This window comes from Geotrypetes seraphini, chromosome 8, assembly GCF_902459505.1.
Source record: "Geotrypetes seraphini chromosome 8, aGeoSer1.1, whole genome shotgun sequence".
Classification (NCBI taxonomy): domain Eukaryota; kingdom Metazoa; phylum Chordata; class Amphibia; order Gymnophiona; family Dermophiidae; genus Geotrypetes; species Geotrypetes seraphini.
In genome coordinates this window covers 27,541,084-27,562,353 of record NC_047091.1, presented here as the reverse complement: position 1 = coordinate 27,562,353, position 21,270 = coordinate 27,541,084, and the positions used below count along the sequence as shown (strand labels likewise).

At 43.1% G+C, this 21,270-nt stretch overlaps 1 protein-coding gene across 2 annotated transcripts in view; it reads left to right on the top strand.

Annotated features, from left to right (window-relative positions):
* The window catches only part of PPT1 (palmitoyl-protein thioesterase 1), a 71,731-nt gene that overhangs the window by 20,234 nt on the left and 30,227 nt on the right, over nucleotides 1-21,270 (top strand). For both annotated transcript variants that reach the window (XM_033955679.1, XM_033955681.1), the window contains one exon: nucleotides 7,917-8,044. In XM_033955679.1, the coding sequence (XP_033811570.1) occupies nucleotides 7,917-8,044 (128 nt within the window). The remainder of the gene's footprint in view (nucleotides 1-7,916; nucleotides 8,045-21,270) is intronic.

Sequence of the window (21,270 nt, the reverse complement as noted above, 5' to 3'; positions counted from 1 at the left end):
GGATACTCTGTCAATTGGGAGAAATCAGAGATCTTCCCTCTGAATGATAACATTCTTCAATCAGATCTGGCTCATTTTCCCTTCTCATGGTCACATGAAGCTGTGAAATACTTGGGGATTTTAATACATAAGGATCCGGTTCTTGCTCAAGATCTTAATATATCTAAAGTCAAAAATCTAGTTCTAAATACTACATCTCGATGGTCTCCACTTTTTTTGTCTTGGTGGGGTAGAATAGCATCCATCAAAATGACCCTAGCACCTCAAATTAATTACACTCTCTCTATGCTTCCTCTTCTATGCCGGAAGTCGTTTTTTCACTGGCTAAATAGGAAGCTATCTGAATTCATTTGGAACAAGAAAAAACCTCGAATTGCTCTCGCCAAGCTGAAAGCCTCTAAGATTAACGGTGGTCTTAACTTCCCGGATTTCTATCATTATTATATTGCTTCACTAGCTAAATATGGAGCTTACTGGGTTACTGACTCCTATCCCCAAGATCCTCCTGCTTGGTTTGAAATGGAGTGCTTTTTATGCACGCCTTTACACATCTCCTGCTTACTAACGGTGTCAGTACCCAGACATTTGAGAAGGTACTCTTTGTTGGGTTCAACGCAGCATGCTCTTCATCTTTTAGATACATTAGCTGAGATCTCAGTTAATGTTAGCCCACTCATGTCTCTTTGGAATAATCCCAAAATCCAAAACCATGGCAAATCCCTCTCATGGAAACGGTGGCAGCGGGCAGGTATATGGTTTGCCCATCAATTGTCTACTCTTACTGCGTCAGTTCCTTTTGATATACTTTGCTCCACATACCTGCTGCCTTCTTTTGTTTATTCACAGTGGCTCTCACTCATTGAAGTGCTGTCTTCTGTGCATATACGTTTTGACTTCATGACTTCCAAAAATACTATCCGCCATTGGTCTTTATTGACTCTATTAAAAGGCAAGGCTATATCTTTTTTCTATAATATTTTGAGAGATCATTCCTTCACTTTTTCACCTCAATCTATGAAACACTGGGATATTATACTCACCACTCCGCTTTCTGACATTGATTGGGAACTCTTTTGGTCTTCAACAAACCGCCCGCTTTTATCTTCTAGAGTTTCACAATCAATGTTCTTTATTATGTGGAATGCAGTATGGACCCCATTTCGCATGTGGAAAGCCAACTTAAAGCAAGACTCTGTTTGCTGGAACTGTTTGAAAGAGGAGGGAACTCTTGATCATATGTTTTTTCATTGTACTTTGGTCCGCTCCTTTTGGACTCAAATTTGGAACACCATACAATCTATCACTAACTGCTCGGAAGAGATCTCCATGGACATTATAATCCTTCGCTCTCAACATCCCTGTTTTGCACAATCAAACTGTCCTCCTAAGCTCATCAATACCATGTTTGTGACTGCTCTCATGCACATTCTGAAAAATTGGAAATCATCTTCGCTACTAGACTATACTTTTTGGTGGAACTCTCTGTGTATGTATCATAGATTTGAATCCTATGCATATGAGAATAAAATTACACTCCGAACCTCCATGAATTTGAAGAGCAAAAAATCACCCTGGTCATTCCTGGATTCCTATGTACGCTCTGCTTCGTAGACACTCCTGTCTTCCCTTCCTTTTCTTCTCTTTTCTTCTTTCTTTCCTTTCTCTTTTAATTTCTATTTCTGTTCTCCTTCATCTTTTTCTCATATAGTCTACACAAGCAGTTCCAATACTTGGAGCTTTTCTTACTGCTATGGTCCTCTACAGTTAAATATATATTTGCAGATTCTTTATACACAAAGCTTTATTTTGTTTTTATGTATTTGAAATGCTCCCTGTATTTTTCAACATACTCAATAAAAATTATTGAACTAAAAAAAAAGAAATTTTATGTTTGAGTTCTTTTAGTACCCTAGGTTGTATACCATCCGGTCCTGGCGATTTATCACTTTTTAACTTGGCGATTTGGCTCAGTACATCTTCCAGATTCACCGAGATTTCTTTCAGTTCCTCCGCATCATCACCCTTGTAAACCATTTCTGGTTCAGGTAGATTTCTTGCATCTTCTTCTGTAAAGACCAAAGCAAAGAATTCATTCAGTCTTTCTATTATGGCCTTTTCCTCCCTGTGCACCTCTTTCGTCCTTGGTCATCCAACGTAGAGAATGACACGGTGACAAAATTCATCACCGTTCCCGTCCCCACGGATAACCGAGGTAAACAATCTTCATGTCATTCTTTAAGGAGAGAGGGAAGAATCAGAGTATGAATGGCCACAACTACTGACCCTCAAGCTTTGCTTTGAAGAATGCTGGTGTAGAAGGACTGAGGCTGAAATAGACACTAAAAAATGAAATGGGATCATTTCCCGCGGTTATCCGCGGGGACGGGAACGGTGATGAATTTTGTCACCGTGTCATTCTCTAATTCAATGGTCCCACAGATTCCCTCACAGGTTTTCTGCTTCTGATGTACCTAAAAAAATTGCTATGAATTTTTGCATCGCTTGCAAGTTTCTCTTCATATTCTTTCCTAGCTGTCTTTATCGATGCTTTGCATCTAACTTGCCAGTGCTTGTGTTTCTTCTTATTTTCTTCATTTGGACCCTTTTTCCATTCTTTAAAGGTTGTTTTTTTGGCTCTAATAGCCTCTTGCACTTCATCTTTTAACTACGCCGGCTCTCATTCCCTCTTTTTTCCACCTTTGCTGATACGTGGAATACATCTGGTCTGGGCTTCCACGATGGTATTTTTAAATAACATCCATGCCTGGTTTATAGTCCTAACCTTTGCAACCGATCCTTTTAGCTTCTTTTTAACCATTTTCCTCATTTTATCATATTTGCCTTTTCCAAAATTAAACTCCCTTAAGTTTATTTTATTTTATTTTTTTGCAACGTTACTCCCGGTATCAGCTCAAATTCGATCACATTATGATCACTGTTTCCCAGTGGGCCCAACACAGTTAACTCCCATTCTATGTCTTGCATTCCACTAAGGACCAAATCTAAAATAGCACCCCCTCTTGTCGGTTCCCGGACCAGTTGCCAAAAAGCAGTCATTTATGACATCTAGGAATTTTACCTCCCTAGCACTCCCCAATGTAACATTTAACCAGTCAATGTTGGAGTAATTGAAATCATACTATATAATTCAATAGAGCATAATTCAATTATCAAAGAAAAAGCAAAAATTATGCTTGACACAGTAATGATCATTCCACTGACCACTATGTAGTGCAATATAGGGTGAGAGAGAAACACAGTATTTTGCACTAAGCTAAAGACAGCATATAAATATGTGGAGAAAAAAGCCTCAGTTAAGGCTTCATGGGCTCAAAAAAACTCCACAGCAGGGTTTACTGCCGTTCTATCACAATGTCCATATAGTGTTTCATTCACAGGATCAGTCAGCATTAAAATCAAAATTACAGGTGTGAGAAGGTGTCATAGATGTGAAAACTGGATTTGTGAATAAATTAAAACACAGTACATTGAAATTTAGAAACTCAGATGAGGTTTAGTGACAAAGCCTTGAGACCTTGTAATTAAGATTAAGCTCACAGATTGGCATTTCTTGACTAAATTGCTGTTTCTGCATTTTAGCTATGCTACGGAAGTTTAGAAGGTTGATTTTGTGACTCTTAATACAGTCAAATTTATATATCATTGTTCATAAGGTTCTCAGAGGAACAGGAAACTTGGGGTTTTTACAGAGAGAATCTGTCTCAATGCTAATTGGGAGGTCATACAGATGCCAGGGTGTAGATGTCAAGACGTAGGGTTTTTACTGACATGACACATGTCTGAAAAAGTCAGAGATCAAAAGCGATTTAGAAAAAAAAGTGAAACACTGTCACCTGCTGGGTTTAAAAAATGTAACAGAATGGACTTGACATTAAAATTAAGGATTTAAATGTAACATTGAGGTAAGGCATTTGTGGAAAGGAAGTCATGTGATCAACTATGCCATTGTATGATAATTATTACAAATGATGTAGGGTATAAATCTGTTTGTCATTGCTTTCTCCCTTTGAAGAACACTGAAATTGTGATGGCTTGCTCTTCTCAGACAATAGGAGTACTGTTAATAAATTCTGATTGGTTATTACATGGCTTTTCCTCATGTCTGTTGTTTGAATTCACAGAAAGGAGTCTCTAGCCCAGTCGTGTGGGAGAGAGAATCCATTCTGGCAATTCTTTTGGCCTCAATGTTCAAGTCTTCCAGCCTGGCTTGAACAGAAGGAAGGACTCTAGCAGAGGGAAAGCCAAAGAGCAGGCCTGTGAGGATCAGCGGCAAAGGTTGAGAAAGTAGTGGGGTGCTGTGCTGCACTGCTGTCTCTGCCACCACCATCGGACCCATGGGTGGGAGCACTGCCACAGCTGCTGCTGTTATTGGACCCATGCGGGGTGGGGGTAGTCCACCTTTGCCGCTGATGGACCCAGTGGGGTTTTTGGAAGTTGGAGGGAAGAGAGAAGATGCTAGATCCACGGTGGAGGCAATTTGACTGGCTGAGGAAGGGAAGAGAGAGAGAAACATAGAAACATAGAAGATGATGGCAGAAAAGGGCTTCAGCCCATCAAGTCTACCCACTCTGCTTACCCACCCCCTGTCTATGCCCTAATGACCCAATTTCCTTATCTTGACCCTCGATCACCTGCACTGGAAGCTTGTTCCAATGATCAACCACTCTCTCTGTGAAGAAATACTTTCTGGTGTCGCCATGAAATTTTCCGCCCCTGAGTTTGAGCGGGTGCCCTCTTGTGGCCAAGGGTCCCTTGAGAAATAAAATATCATCTTCCACTTCAACACGTCCCGTGAGGTACTTAAATGTTTCGATCATGTCTCCCCTCTCCCTACGTTCCTCAAGAGTGTAGAGCTGCAATTTGTTCAGTCTCTCTTCGTACGAGAGACCCTTGAGCCCCGAGATCATCCTGGTGGCCGTCCATTGAACCGATTCAATTCTGCGCACATCTTTACTGTAATGTGGCCTCCAGAATTGTACACAGTACTCCAGATGAGGTCTCACCATGGCCCTGTACAACGGCATTATGACTTCAGGCTTTCGGCTGACGAAACTTCTATTGATACAACCCAATATCTGCCTTGCCTTAGATGTAGCCTTCTCCACTTGATTGGCAGTTTTCATGTCTGCACTGATGATTACTCCTAAATCTCGTTCTGCTGAAGTCCTAGTTAAAGTTTCTCCGTTCAAGAAGTACGTCCTGCATGGATTTCCGCTTCCGAGGTGCATGACCTTACATTTCTTAGCATTGAAGCCTAGCTGCCAGGTTGAGGACCAACTTTCCAATGTAAGCAGGTCCTGCGCCATATAATTCTGTAAACTGTATTCACTTACTATATTACATAGTTTGGCGTCATCGGCGAATAGTGTTATTTTACCTTGAAGCCCTTGAGTCAGATCCCCTATGAATATGTTGAAAAGGAGTGGACCCAGGACCGAGCCCTGCGGCACTCCACTGGTCACCTCCGATGTTTTAGAGAGGATACCATTAACCACCACCCTCTGAAGTCAGCCACTCAGCCAATCATTGACCCATGCAGTTAGTGTCTCTCCTAACCCCATCGATTCCATCTTGCTTAGCAGCCTGCGGTGTGGGACACTGTCAAAAGCTTTACTGAAGTCCAGGTACACGACGTCCAAAGACTCTCCCAAGTCCAACTTTCTTGTTACCCAGTCAAAGAAGCTGATGAGATTGGATTGGCAGGACCTACCCTTGGTGAATCCATGCTGACTGGGATCCCGAAGATTCCCTTCATTCAAGATCGTGTCCAATTTGCTTTTAATTAGTGTTTCCATGAGTTTGCACACTATTGATGTGAGACTCACCGGTCTATAATTCGCAGCCTCTGCCCTGCAACCCTTTTTATGCAGAGGAACGACATTAGCTAATTTCTAGTCCAGGGGAACTTTCCCCTTACTTAGGGAGAGATTGAATAGCTCAGCCAACGGTTTCGCCAGGACATCGCTCAATTCTCTGAGCACTCTTGGGTGCAAATTGTCTGGTCCCATGGCTTTGTTCACCTTGAGTCTTGCCAGTTCACTGTAAACTTCACCTGGTGTGAACTCAAAATTCTGAAACGGGTCTTCTGTGCTTTGTGTTGCCTTCAACTGCGGACCGTGTCCCGGTGCCTCACAGGTGAAGACTGAGCAGAAGTATTCATTCAGTAGTTCGGCTTTATCGGAATCTGCTTCCACGTAACTTCCGTCCGGTCTTCTAAGGCGTACTATCCCGCCTGTGTTCCTTTTTCTGTCACTAATATACCTGAAGAAGGATTTGTCCCCCTTTTTAATGTTTTTTGCCAGAATTTCTTCCACTCGAAGTTTTGCCTCCCTAACTGCCATTTTGACCGCTGTAGACCTGGTCCTATATTCTACTTTTGCCTCTCTTTTCTCTGTGCGCTTGTAGGAGAGAAACGCTTTTTTCTTCTCCTTAATGAGGTGCGAGATCTCCGTGGTGAACCATTGGGGTTTATTGTTTCTTTGTCGTTTATTTACTGATTTTATGAAGCGGCTAGTTGCTTCATGTATGGTTGATTTCAGTGTTAACCACTTAGCTTCTACATCATCGGTCTCCGCTTGGTCCTGCAGCGTCTGATGGACGAAATCTCCCATGCGTGCGAAGTCTGTGCCCCGGAAATTGAGTACCTTTGTTTTCGTGTTTGATCTAGGGAAGACTTTCCTAAGGTTGAACCATACTATGTTGTGGTCGCTGGAAGCTAGCGTATCTCCTACTGAGACCTCTGAAACGCTTTCCCCGTTGGTGAGTACCAGGTCGAGGATCGCCTGGGCCCTAGTGGGCTCAGTTACCATTTGTTTGAGACGTGCTCCCTTTATGGAGGTTAAGAGCCTCCTGCTACCACTGGTTGTTGCTGAAAATGAGTTCCAGTCTGCATCAGGCATATTGAAGTCCCCTAGCAGTACAGCTTCTCCTCCTAGAGTGATATTCTCTATGTCTTCAATTAATTCTGCGTCCATGTCTTCCAGTTGTCTTGGGGGTCTGTATACCACACCTAGATACAGGCATTTTTCTCTGCCTCTTGCCAGGTTTACCCAGAGGGACTCCCCGGTGTACTTGACATCTGTGATCCTGGTGGTTTTGATGTCCTCTTTAATGTATAGAGCTACCCCCCCCTCCTAACCTGCCCTCTCTGTCCTGATGAAGTAGATTGTAGCCCGGTATAGCCATATCCCACCCATGTGAGTCCGTGAACCAAGTTTCAGATATTGCCACCACATCTAGGTCGGCATTCCTTATTTCAGCCTCCAATTCTAGAATTTTGTTACCTAAACTGTGTGCATTGACATACATGGCCCTCCATATCTTGTGTTTGCTAAGTCCCTGTGAGGCGTATCCTACCCGAGTCGGTGTGACTCCCAAAGAACTGTTTGCAATGTGGGTACTTACCTTGGACATGGAAGCGGAGTTTCGACTCACCTCATCAGGATAATTCCTTTCTGCACTAATATGTGAATGGGTACCCTCCCCCGACTTACCTAGTTTAAAGCCCTATGCTGGCCAAGAAGGTGGTGGAAAGGTTCTGGCCAAAGGGGTGGAAAGAGAAAGAGGGTGCTGGCCACAGACTGGATGGGCCATACAGGTCTTTATCAGCCATCATTTAGTATGGAAACTATGTTAACCCTTACAGTGACCAAACCACAAAGCAATAGTTGTTTTAATTCATAATGATTAGAAGTTTTAATTTCATCTTCTGATTAAATCCTCTGTGAAGTTATATGTATGTGTATGACCTAATGAGAATTTTTGTTTATTTAAACTTGATTTTCTACTATATCACTGGGTCCTCAAAGCACATACTATAAGATTAGAACAGTTTTAAGAACATTCCAGTAAGTCAGATTTGAACTTGGAGAAAACAATTTCTAATATTTTTTTAGGACTTGAAAAACAGTTTCTTCCTGAATGCAAATCATCAAGTGGAGCAGGTGTGTGAACAGCTCTCGAAAGATATCAACCTGCAGGATGGTTATAATGCTATGGGTTTTTCCCAAGGAGGCCAGTTCTTGTAAGTTTGCTGCTGAAAAGGGTTTTTGCATATAGGAATTGTTTATAAAATTTGAAGGCTCTCCTATATAGATGCACTACTATCATCTTTTCATTGCTGATACCTTAGTAGCTTTTGATAGCTGAAGTAGCTGTGCCCTCCTGCTCTGGCATGTTCAAAAGAAAAGATCATAAATGTCTCAGTACACCATTTACTAACATCTAGTCCCGAAGCCTGCCACCTCCAGACATTCTTTTACCTCTTCAGCAGGACATCCCTGTGCAAAAAACTGACAGCCCCCAAGTCACTGGGACCCCAGGGTAGATGACCTGGTGATATTCTGCCTCCTCCCAGAGCAAAATGCAGGCAGTGCTGGGGGAGGTGACCTGATGCTCCTTTGCTTCACGGACCCTTCTATCCCCAGGGTTCAGCATTGTCACCCTAGCTCTCTGCGTTTCACTCCTGCAGAGACTTTTCCCACCCTATCAGCAGCCACAGCTAGCATCTAGCAGGCAACATAACATGCATCCCATAGATCTTGTTCCACCTCTCCTCCTCGGACTTCCTTGAGCATTTCTCCCCCCCAGTACCACCAAAAACAGGACCCCAAGGCACTGAAGCACCAGCCTCCTCTGCTGTGGATAAATGGGAAAAGTTAAAAATGACCCACTCTAAAGATAAGCCTTCAGGAAATCCTCCCATAAGGGCTGAACCACCATGGGATTACCCCCCTCTCACTTGGCAATAGTCTTTCCTGCTTCTACCTCCATGCCTCTTTTCACTTCACAGGGTCCTTCAGACTCTCTTTGAGCATCAGAGGACTGAGATGAGTCATAGGATGTCCCAAAGTGGTTCTTATTAGGATTGGGTTCGGGTCGGGAGAGATAAACCTGGAGGTACAACAGTGTTTAGGTTTTATGTTGTGTTTAGTGGCTAAACTGACTCTTGTGTGCTATTGGTGAAGTTTGAAGGCTCCCACTTTGGATATTTGAACAATGTGGACCAGATAACAGCAGAGGTGAGAGAGAACGGGCCAGTCATATAGTGATAAGTCTATTCTTTTACTACTGTTTATCATTCCTATAGCACTGAAAGGCGTAAACAGCGCTGTACATTTAACATACAATAGACATTCCCTGCTCAGAAGAGATTACAATCTAATTTGGACAGACAGACATGACATCTCAGGGTTGAGGAGGTTCTGGTAGAGGAAATGATAAAATGGGAGTGAGTGTGAGTTAAGAGATGAAAGCAGTTTTCAAAAAAGTGAGCTTTTAGCTTGGATTTGAAGACTGCTAGAGACACAGCATGACGTATTGATTCAGACAGACTGTTCCAGACATACAGAGCTGCAAGAAAGAAGGGATGGAGTCTGGATTTGGCAGTGGAGGAGAAGGGTACAGAAAAGAGGGACTTACCCAATGAACAGAGTTCACAGAGGTGGAGTGAAGTGAGATATTGAGGGGCTATAGAGTGAAAGCATTTGTAAGTCAATAAGAGGAGTTTGAACTGTATTCAGAAATGGATGGGGAAGTGACTTGAGAGGGTAATATGAGAATAGCGGCTCTTATGAAATATGAGTTGTGCAGCAGCATTTTAAAAGGATGAGAGATGGATGCGCGGGCAGCCTGAAAGAAGTACGTTGCAGTGGTCTAAGCGTGAGGTGATGAGTGTAGATAAGGGTTTTGGTAGTGTTTTCAGAGAGGAGAGGTCGAATTTTGGTAATATTATAGAGGAGGAAGTGACAGGTTTTGGCGGTTTGTTGGATCTGAGCTTAGAAGGAGAGAGGGGAGTCAAAGATCACCCCGAGGTTGTGAGCTGACAAGATAGGTAGGAAGAGAGTGTTATCCACAGAAATAGAGAATGGCAAGAGGGAGGAGGTGAGTTTAGGTGGAAAGATGAGGAGTTCAGTTTTAGCCATATTTAATTTGAGATGGCCGTGAGACAGGCTAAAGTGCGACAAATCGCCAGGTCCGGACGGCATTCACCCAAGGGTACTCAAGGAACTAAGGAACGAAATAGCTGAGCCACTTCGACAAATATGCAACCTATCCCTAAAAACTGGAGAGATCCCAGAGGACTGGAAAATAGCAAATGTCACGCCCATCTTCAAGAAGGGCTCAAGGGGAGACCCTGGAAACTACAGGCCGGTGAGCTTGACCTCGGTCCCTGGAAAGATGATGGAAGCGCTGATTAAAGACAGCATTTGGGAACACATCAAAAACAATGGGCAACTAAAGTCGAGCCAACATGGCTTCTGCAAGGGCAAATCATGCCTCACGAACTTACTATACTTCTTTGAGGGGGTGAACAGCCAGGTGGATAGAGGGGAACCCATAGACATCATTTACCTTGACTTCCAAAAAGCCTTTGACAAGGTATTACACGAAAGACTGCTAAGGAAGCTATGGAACCACGGGGTGCAAGGGGAGGTCCACCGATGGATCAAAAACTGGCTGGCGGACAGGAAACAGAGGGTTGGAGTAAAGGGCCATTACTCAGATTGGCAAAGGGTCACGAGCGGAGTTCCACAGGGGTCGGTGCTGGGACCGCTCCTGTTCAATATATTTATTAACGACCTGGAGGCGGGAACAAAATGTGAGGTTATTAAATTTGCAGATGACACTAAATTATACAGCAGGGTCATAACCATGGAGGACTGCGAAGACCTCCAAAAAGATCTGACAACACTGGAAGAATGGGCCAAAAAGTGGCAAATGAGCTTCAACATAGGGAAATGCAAGGTCGTGCATATTGGGAAAAAGAACCCGATGTTCACTTACAAGATGGGGGGATCACCGCTAGGGGTGAGCAACCTTGAAAGAGACCTGGGAGTGATGGTGGACGCAACATTGAAGGCGTCGGCGCAGTGCGCTGCAGCCTCAAGGAAAACGAACAAAATGTTGGGTATCATTAAGAAAGGTATCACAATCAGGACGAAGGAAGTCATCCTGCCACTGTATCGTGCAATGGTGCGCCCGCACCTGGAGTACTGTGTCCAGTACTGGTCGCCGTACCTCAAGAAAGACATGGCTGTACTTGAGAGAGTCCAGAGAAGAGCAACTAAGCTAATAAAAGGTATGGGGGACCTCTCATATACTGACAGACTGAAAAAGCTGGGGCTTTTCTCCCTGGAAAAGCGACGACTCAGGGGAGACATGATAGAAACCTTCAAGATAATGAAGGGCATAGAAAAAGTGGATAGGGATAGATTTTTCAAACTAAGGGGAACCACAGGTACAAGGGGGCACTCGGAGAAATTGAAAGGGGAAAGGTTTAGAACAAAAGCCAGGAAGTTCTTTTTCACCCAGAGGGTGGTGGATACATGGAACGCGCTGCCGGAGGATGTGATAGGCAGAAGTATGCTACAGGGCTTCAAAGAAGGTCTGGACAGGTACCTGGAGGACAAAGGGATTGAGGGGTACAGATAGGAGTAGAGGTAAGGTTATAGGGACAGGATTAGAGGTAAATTACAAAATTAGTCAGAGACCACTGTTCAGGGGAGCCACGGGAGCGGACCGCTGGGCAGGGCAAATCTGGGGCAAATCTGGTCTGCCCCAGCGGAGGCAACTTCTTATGTTCTTATGAGACATCCAAGCGGCAATGTCGGACAGGCAGGCTGAGATTTGGGCCTGAGTTCTTTTTAGAGATATTTGGTGTGGAGAGGTAGATCTGGGAGTCATCAGCATAGAGGTGATATTGAAAACCATGGGAGGAGATCAGTGTACCGAGAGAGCGGGTATATAAGGAAAAGAGGAGAAGGGCCCAGGACAGAGCTTTGAGGTAAACCGATAGACAGTGGGATAGCAGTGGAGGAGGATCTACCATTACGTACACTGAAAGTATGATGGGATAGGAAGAAAACCAGGAGAGAACAGAACCCTGGAATCCCAGTGAGGACAGCATGTCAAGAAGGAGGCGGTGATCAACAGTATCGAAGACAGCAGATAGATTGAGAAGGATGGGGATAAGAGTGAAGGCCATTGGATTTGGCCAGGAACAGGTCATTAGAGTCTTTATCAAGGGCAGTTTCTGTAGAATGGAAAGGGTGAAAGCCCGATTGAAGCAGGTCAAGAATATTATGAGAAGAAAGGCACGTTCAAGTAGTTTGGATAGGAAGGGGAGGAGGGAGATGGGGCAGTAGTTAGAGGGGGATGTGGAGTCTAGTGAGGGTTTTTTGAGGAGGGGTGTAACTAAGACATGTTTGAAGATATCAGGAACTGTAGCAGTGGAGAGCGAAAGGTTGAAGATGTGACAGATGGGAGGAATTACAGTGGGAGTGATGGCTCTGAGTAGGCGGGTAGGAATCGGATCAGGGGAGGAAAGAAGATGAGCAGTTTCCTCTTCTGTGACTTCAGAAAAAGAGGAAAGGGTGGTAGGGGATGTTGAAGGGAGATTTGCAGAGTGGACAGCAGGAAGGGGTGGGGGGGAGGTGACATGGTTGAAAATTCAAGTTGGATCTTGTGAATCTTTTTTTTTAAATAATTCTTTATTTGTTTTCAAATTAAACAAGTGCACAAAAGAATATATTACAACAAATTATTCCACAATAGCACTTTGATATCTACCATATAAAAATCTAGTAAATCAATAACCCCCTACCACCCATCTTCATCATATTTTCAATAAAAATATACACATATTACATATCATAGTATAACATATTATGTAAAATTATTTCCACCTCCCTCCCCCCTTTAGTGTGCTAAAAAAGAAAAGGAGTAGAGAAGAAGTGATGACTAGTCACTACAATATTTTGCCAATGGCCCCTATATTTTTATAAAATTAGTATATGTCTCTCTTTGTACTGCTATTGCTCGTTCCATTTTAAATATATAGGAGTAAAAACTTGGAATGGCCTTACAGAAAGGACCAGAACTGAAAATCCATCTGTTCAACACCTACCGTATTTTCACGCATATAACGCGCGCGTTATACGTGTTTTTACAAACCGTGCATAACCTTGCGCGGTATACGCGTGAGCGTGTTGTACAAAATTTTTTTTACATAGTTCCTCCCCCCCGACGTCCGATTCACCCTCCCCGCAGGTCCGCTCGCACCACCACCACGAAGGACCGTTCGCACGCACCCCCTCCCCGAAGGACCGCTCGCACGCACCCGCACCCCCACAGCCTCCCGACCCCCCCATCATGTAAAAGCTCCTACCAGTGTCCTGCTGCTTCCTCTTGGCGGTCCCAACACCCGACACGATTGGGGCAAGAGGGAGCTCAAGCCCTCTTGCCCCAGCCAACCGCGGCACCCCCGACACAATCGGGGCAAGAGGGAGCTCAAGCCCTCTTTCCCCCCTGACTCCCCGACACGATCGGGGCAAAAGGGAGCCCAAGCCCTCTTGCCCCGCCGACTCCCCAACTCCCCGACAATATCGGGCCAGGAGGGAGGCCAAGTCCTCCTGGCCCTGGCGACCCCCCCCCATTAGTTGTTCGAGCCAGGAGGGAGCCCAAACCCTCCTGGCCACGGCGACCCCCTACCCCCACCCCGCACTACATTACGGGCAGGAGGGATCCTAGGCCCTCCTGCCCTCGACGCAAACCCCCCTCCCCCCAACGACCGCCCTCCCCAAGAACCTACGACCGCCCCCCCAGCCGACCCGCGACCCCCCTGGCCGACCCCCACGACCCCCCCACCCCCCTTCTCCGTACCTTTGTGTAGTTGGCCGGACAGACGGGAGTCAAACTCGCCTGTCCGGCAGGCAGCCAACAACGGAATGAGGCCGGATTGGCCCATCCGTCCCAAAGCTCCGCCTACTGGTGGGGCCTAAGGCGCTTGGGCCTATCAGAATATGCCCGGGAGCCTTAAGTCCCACCTGGGGGCGGGGCCTGAGGCACATGGGCCCAACCCGACCATGTGCCGAGGGACCTAAGGCTCCCGGGCCTATTCTGATTGGCCTAGGCGCCTTAGGCCCCACCAGTAGGCAGAGCTTTGGGACGGATGGGCCAATCCGGCCTCATTCCGTCGTTGGCTGCCTGCCGGACAGGCGGGTTTGGCTCCCGTCTGTCTGGCCAACTACACAAAGGTACGGGGAAGGGGGGTGGGAGTGTCGTGGGGGTCGGCCAGGGGGGTCGCGGGTCGGCTGGGGGGGCAGTTGGAGGTTCTTGGGGGGGCGGTCGTTGGGGGGAGGGGGGTTAGCGTCGAGGGCAGGAGGGCCTGGGATCCCTCCTGCCCGTAATGTAGTGCGGGGTGGGGGTAGGGGGTCGCAGTGGCCAGGAGGGTTTGGGCTCCCTCCTGGCCCGAACAACTAGCGGGGGGGGGGGGGGTCGCCAGGGCCAGGAGGACTTGGCCTCCCTCCTGGCCCGATATTGTCGGGGAGTTGGGGAGTTGGCGGGGCAAGAGGGCTTGGGCTCCCTTTTGCCCCGATCGTGTCGGAGAGTTGGAGGGGCAAGAGGGCTTGAGCTCCTTCTTGCACCGATCGTGTCGGGGGTGCCGCGGTTGGCTGGGGCAAGAGGGCTTGAGCTCCCTCTTGCCCCGATCGTGTCGGGGGTGCCGCGGTTGGCTGGGGCAAGAGGGCTTGAGCTCCCTCTTACTCCGATCGTGTCGGGGAGTCGGGACCGCCAAGAGGAAGCAGCAGGACACCGGTAGGAGCTTCTACATGATGGGGGGGGGGGGTCGGGAGGCTGTGGGGGTGCGAGCGGTCCTTCAGGGTGGGGGTGCGGGTGGGAGTACGTGCGAGTGATCCTTCGGGGTGGGGGTGCGGGTGCATGCGATCGGTCCTGCGGGGGGGGGGGGTGAATCGGACGTCGGGGGGGGCATCAGGCTTTCAGGGTGGGGACAGGACTTCAAGGGGGAGAGGAGAGTCGGGGCGGGCGAAAGGAGAGTCGGAGTGGCCAGAGGAGAGTCGGGGCGGGCGAAAGGAGAGTCGGGCGGCGACGGGAGAGTTGGGCAGCATGCGCGGTATACAAAAATTTCTGTACATAAATTTGTGCTTTCCGCGCGCTATACCCGTGTGCGTGTTTTACACGGGTGCGTGTTATCTACGTGAAAATACGGTAATCTCCTTTACCCTTTCCTCTCTCCTACCTACCCATCTCCCCTCTCTCCCTCCTCTCCCCCCCTCCCACCCCATCCTCTCCCCTCTTGCCTCTCTTTACAGTCGCCTTGAGCCTCTATAGGTATGAGCGACGCTCAAATAGAAGATTAGATTAGATAGTCGGGGAAAATGCTTGAGTACCTGAATAAATTCATGTAAACCATTCTAAGCTCCCTTGGGAGAACGGTATAGAAAATTGAATAAATAAATAGTGTGAAAGGGTTCAGCCTTTGATAACCAGAGCTGGCATTGTGACATCATAATGCCTCATTCCACCAATGGCAAAAGCTAACCTCATCAGTGATGTCTCAATGGCCTGATTGCCCTTTACTTGGCTCACTTTCACTACATTTTGATTTCTAGAGTGGTGCAGTGGTTAAAGCTACAGTCTCAGCACCCTGAGATTGAGGGTTCAAACCCACACTGCTCCTTGTGACCCTGGGCAAGTCACAATACAATAAATCCATTTCTAGACCGCCTAACCAAATAGTTCTATGCGGTTCACAAAAGGGTAATAAGGATACAGCAATAATCTGAATGAAGAGACAGATAGTGAAAAATGCCCAAGTACTTGAATGTAAACCACTTAGGCTATAAGTGGTATTTAAATACTTAAATGCATAAAATAAAATTATAGTGTGTAAGCTGATTTTGATATTGTACAGTTCTTGTCAATAAAAATAATTTAACAAAAAAAATTGATTTGCATACAAGTAGTTCAGTCTCTGGTGCTTTTGCAAAATGAACAATGCATAAACATCTCAAAATGCACTTTGTCCCATTCTGTTCCTGCAGTAAAGCATATGTAAGCTGCAAGGGGATTGATGTATTCGCTGCACCTACTGCTTCTGAATTTCCAAAGGGAAACTTTGCAAAGCATTTCCCCTTTTTTTTTTTTAACCTTTATTCCTTTTTATTTCTCTCAACAAGTGTACAATATTATTACAATTAATTCACATAACTCACTTGACATTCTTACACAATATTATTATACATGTTTTAATCCCCCCACCCACCTCCCATCCCTTCCCATATCAATAAAATAATCTATCCAAACATATACATACTTAGACATCCCTCTTCCTTAATACAATTAATCATACTTTAACCTATCCCTCCCCCCACCCTTTCTTCCTCAAACTCTTTTTTCATTTTATTATATACATTAATGCACAACAAATATATCTCATCATAGTACATATATCCCCTAATATTTCATAACAACATATTTCCAATAATTTTACCCCCTTTCCTTTTCTATTCATACATATATACCATGTTTCTTATATCCAAGTTTCCAAGTTTATTAGGTTTTTATATACCGCCTATCAAGGTTATCTAAGCGGTTTTTACAAACAGGTACTCAAGCATTTTTCCCTCTCTGTCCCGGTGGACTCACAATCTATCTAACATACCTAGGGCTATGGAGGATTAAGTGACTTGCCCAGGGTCACAAGGAGCAGCACGGGGTTTGAACCCACAACCCCAGGGTGCTAAGGCTGTAGATCCAACCACTGCGCCACACACTCCTCCATTAATCAGTTGAAATATACCGCTATTTAATTGGATTATCCTATCCCCCCCACCCACCCCCATTTCTACAAATTATCCCCTAAGGAAAAAGAATAAACCTTAATCATTATAATATTCAATTAATGGCCTCCACACCTCCTGAAACCTTTTAAAATGCCCCCTCTGTACTGCAAGAAATCTTTCCATCTTATACATATGGCATACTGAGTTCCACCAAAAACTACAATTCAGTCTTTCCAATTAGTCGTTATTTGCTGAATTCCCACACCAGTAAGAATCATCAGTAATTTATTGTTTGCTGCAGATATTTGGCATTTAGCCCTCATGCACATTCCAAAAACCACTGTGTCATAGGACAATGCCACATGACTCTCCATCATTAGGTTAACTTGATCCCAGATTGATATCCAAAATGCCTGAATACATGGACAATAAAATAAAAGATGGTCTAAAGTTCCAACTTCAATTTTACAATGCCAGCATCTATTAGACTTAGAGCAATCTAATTTTTGTAATCTAGTAGGGGTCCAGAATGCTCTATGCAACAAAAAGAACCATGTTTGCCTAATAGATGCTGACATCGTACCTTTAATTCTCCAAGACCAATACGTGGCCATTGAGATGCATTAATCTGATGCTTAATCTCAATGCTCCAAATATCTCTTAATCCATTTTTTGGTTTCTTATTCAAATAATTAGATATAATTTTATACCACTTGGCGGCCTGGTGTCCCAGAAAATCTGCCTGAAAACATAAGAACTCTAAGCTGTAATGATCATTTAAAGATTTCCATTCAGGGAACCCCACCTGAATAGCCTGCTTCAATTGCAACCACTTATAACTTTGTTTTTTATTCAGACCATATTTATGTTGCAATTGTGAAAAATCAAGCAGCTTACCATTATCAATTACTTCCGTTAAGGATCTTATACCTGCTTTAATCCAATCCTTCCAGACAACCTTAAACCCGCCTATTTGTATCTTGGAGTTTACCCAAATAGTCTGTTGTTTCGATTTTAAAATAGAATCAGTAGTTAATTTGTCTACAAATCTTAATGTTTTCCAAGTATCCATTAATACTCTATTGTCTTTACGTATTCTAGGCACTTTTATACCAAGCAGAAGATCAAGCCTAAGTGGAAAGATAAGTGATCTCTCCACCCGTAACCACTCTGATAGTTGTTCCAAAAGCTCTGGGAGGACCCAATACATACCTTGGCGCATGATATAGGCCTGATGATACCTATAAAAATTGGGAAAATTTACCCCACCCTCCTCAATTGGTCTTTGCAAAGACACTAGAGCCACTCTTGCAATTTTACCCAGCCAAATAAATTTAACCAGAATACTATTTAATTTTTTATAGAAAGACCCCTGAAAAAACACTGGTATCATTCCCAATTGATAGCAAACTACAGGCAAAATCATCATTTTAACAGTTTGAACTCTTCCCCACCATGACAAATGTAAAGGATTCCATTGCTCACACAACTCTGTTACTTTTTGTAATAAAAATTTTTCATTTATTCTCATTGTCTCTTCGAGTGTTTTATTCAACCAAATACCTAAGTACTTTATTCCATCCTCTTTCCAAATAAAAGGGAAAGAATCAAGTATACCTTTTGTACAATGCACATTTAAAGGTAAAATCTCTGATTTAGTCCAATTTATTTTGTATCCTGAGAATTTTCCAAATGTATCTATTACCTCCAGTAGACATGGAATTGTTGTTTCCGGATTCCTCAAATGAAGCAAGATATCATCTGCATAAGCGGATACTTTATATTCCACTCCAGCACATGGAATACCCTGTATGTCCTTTGCCTGTCAAATAGCTAACAACAAGGGTTCAAGAACTATATCAAAGAGCAAAGGAGATAATGGACAACCCTGTCTAACTCCCCTCTGCAATTTAAAAGCATCTGAAAAATTATTATTTATGTATAAACGAGCAGTTGGGGAGCTTGAATCATTTGTATAAATCCAGATCCAATACCAAACCACTCCATAGCTTGATACATGAAATTCCATTCTACACGATCAAAAGCCTTCTCAGCATCTAGTGATACCGAAAAAGCCGGATCATTAATTTGTTTTGTTAAATAATACATCTGAAATGCCAGTCTAGTATTATTAGAAGAGTGTCTTTGAGCAACAAATCCAGTTTGATTCATTCCTTTTATATGCGGAAGAGCTTTAGCCAATCTTAATGCTAAAATCTTAGCTAATAATTTACCATCTACATTTATTAAAGATATAGGCCTGTAGTTTGAAACCAATGTTGGATCTTTATTTGGCTTTGGCAAAACAAAAGTTAAAGATTCTGCCATAGTGCCTGATATACAACCTTTATTCAGTTGATCCTGATATAATTTTAATAAATAAGGTAAAAGGGAAATTTGAAATTCTCTATAAAACTCTACCGTAAATCCATCTCCACCTGGAGCGGTCCCAGCTCTAAGGGATTTCAATGCCGTTTGTAATTCTTTTAGTGATATAGGTTCATCTAAACTTCTTTTTATATGATCAGGAACCTTAGGACCTTCAACTGAACTCAAAAAATCTAACCCATCTTTCTCTTTATTTAAATAAGACTCAGAAGAATACAGCGACTTATAATACTTCAAAAATTGTTTTAATATACTTCCAATTTGAGAATGAGAATTCCCTAACTCATCTTTAATTATACCTATTTTCTCCTTCCTTTTTTTTTTTTTTTAAATAATTTGCCAATAGTCTTCCAGCCTTATTTGCACTACCATAATACAACGTTTGCTGAGTAAAAATATCTTTCTTTACTAATCCAGAGGAAATCTCATTATATTCACATTTTTTTTAACAATATTTGAAATGTAGCTTGTTCCCATTTGTTAATCAATTTTAATTCTAAATTTTTAATTTCTTTTTCCAAACTTACAAATTGCTTCCTTAGTTGTTTCTTTTTATATGCAGAATATGATATAATTTGTCCTCTCATCGTTGCTTTGAAAGCATCCCATAAAATTTCAATCGACATTTCCTCTAAATCATTAAACAAAAAATATTCACTAATTTTGTTCTGAAATTCTGTGCAAAATTTAGAATCAGCAATCAATGTATTATCAAACCTCCATACAGGTTTGGAATTATCTTGATCTACTAAGTTAACTTCTATCCACACACCACCATGATCAGATATTACTATTGGTTCTATGTCAGCTTTTACAACTTGCTGTACCATCTGATCTGAAACAAAAATATAATCAATTCTTGAAAACGATTGATGAACATGTGAACAAAATGTAAATTCCCGATCATTAAAATGAAGAATATGCCATATATCTTTTAAATTACATGATTGTATCAAATTATCTAATCCCATTGATTTCATAAGTCTTCTAGGCTTTTTATCCATTATTGGATCTATAACAGCATTGAAATCCCCTGCCACCACTAAATTAGTAGTAGCCAGTGGCAAAATTAATTGTTGTAGAGATTTAAAGAATTCACTTTGATTTGAATTAGGGGCATACACATTTAGTAACGCCATTGTATTATTGCCCATGCTCATGTCAACAAGTAACCACCTTCCTTGAGGATCTGCTTTAACCATATTAAATGTTGCTGGACATTTTTTATTAATTAATATTGCTACTCCTGCTTTCTTTTTTATCGCTGGTGCATATAAACATTGCTTTACCCAATTATCTGACAGCTTCATAGACTCTATTCCAGACAAATGTGTCTCCTGCAGAAAACAAATATCTATATTTTGTTGCTTAATATATGACAATACCTTTTTCCTATTTATTGGATGATTGAGGCCATTTACGTTCAAAGAAAAATTTTTAAAACCCATTATATAAATAAAATATAATATACAAATATATCCTTCTCAAACATATATTATAAACTTTTCCTTTTCCCTTAAACCAAAATACAAGCTTACCCTCCCTCCCCACCTTCTCTGTCCCTCCCAAATACCCATCCCCTTGAAAATTTGTTGGCATGCCAGTTGCAGAGTTCAACAATTATCCCAAAGTCTCCAGAAGACTTCATTTACAAGGCACTACAGCAGTGGTTCTCTGACTACTTGTCCTGGAGGATCACCAGTTGGTTTTTCAGGATATCCCCAGAACAGATTTGCATGCCTCTTACCTCCATTATATGCAGATCTTTCTCATGTGTATTCATTACTCATTTAATACCTGCTATTACTACGACTCCAATAAATTAATTTTTCAAACATTTATTAAGTTAATTTAATATATACTTTTAAAAATAATAATATTAACACAATACAAATACATGCTATCAGTCACTCACATATATCAATGAAACTCTCTCTTCCCTTTCAATCCTCTCAGGAAAAGTTCATTCATTCGTTGTTCAAAACCCTTCTTGTACAAAATTTGCCTTGTTGTTAAACCACAGTCTTCTAATCTTAATTGTAGTTCATAAATACTTTTCTAAAATCAGTGTTCTGTTCATATTCCTCTTCAAAAGTAACCACCAGTAATCCAGCTTTCAGCCCGGCATAGTGCTATGTTTCGCAATCACTGCGTCAGGAGCTGAAGTCAGGAGAGTCTCTCCTCCTATATAACAAACAGTATTATTACCCTTCCACCCCCAATTCTAACAACCTTTTTCATTTTATCTCAACATTCTTTTTAAATACATTATCATTAA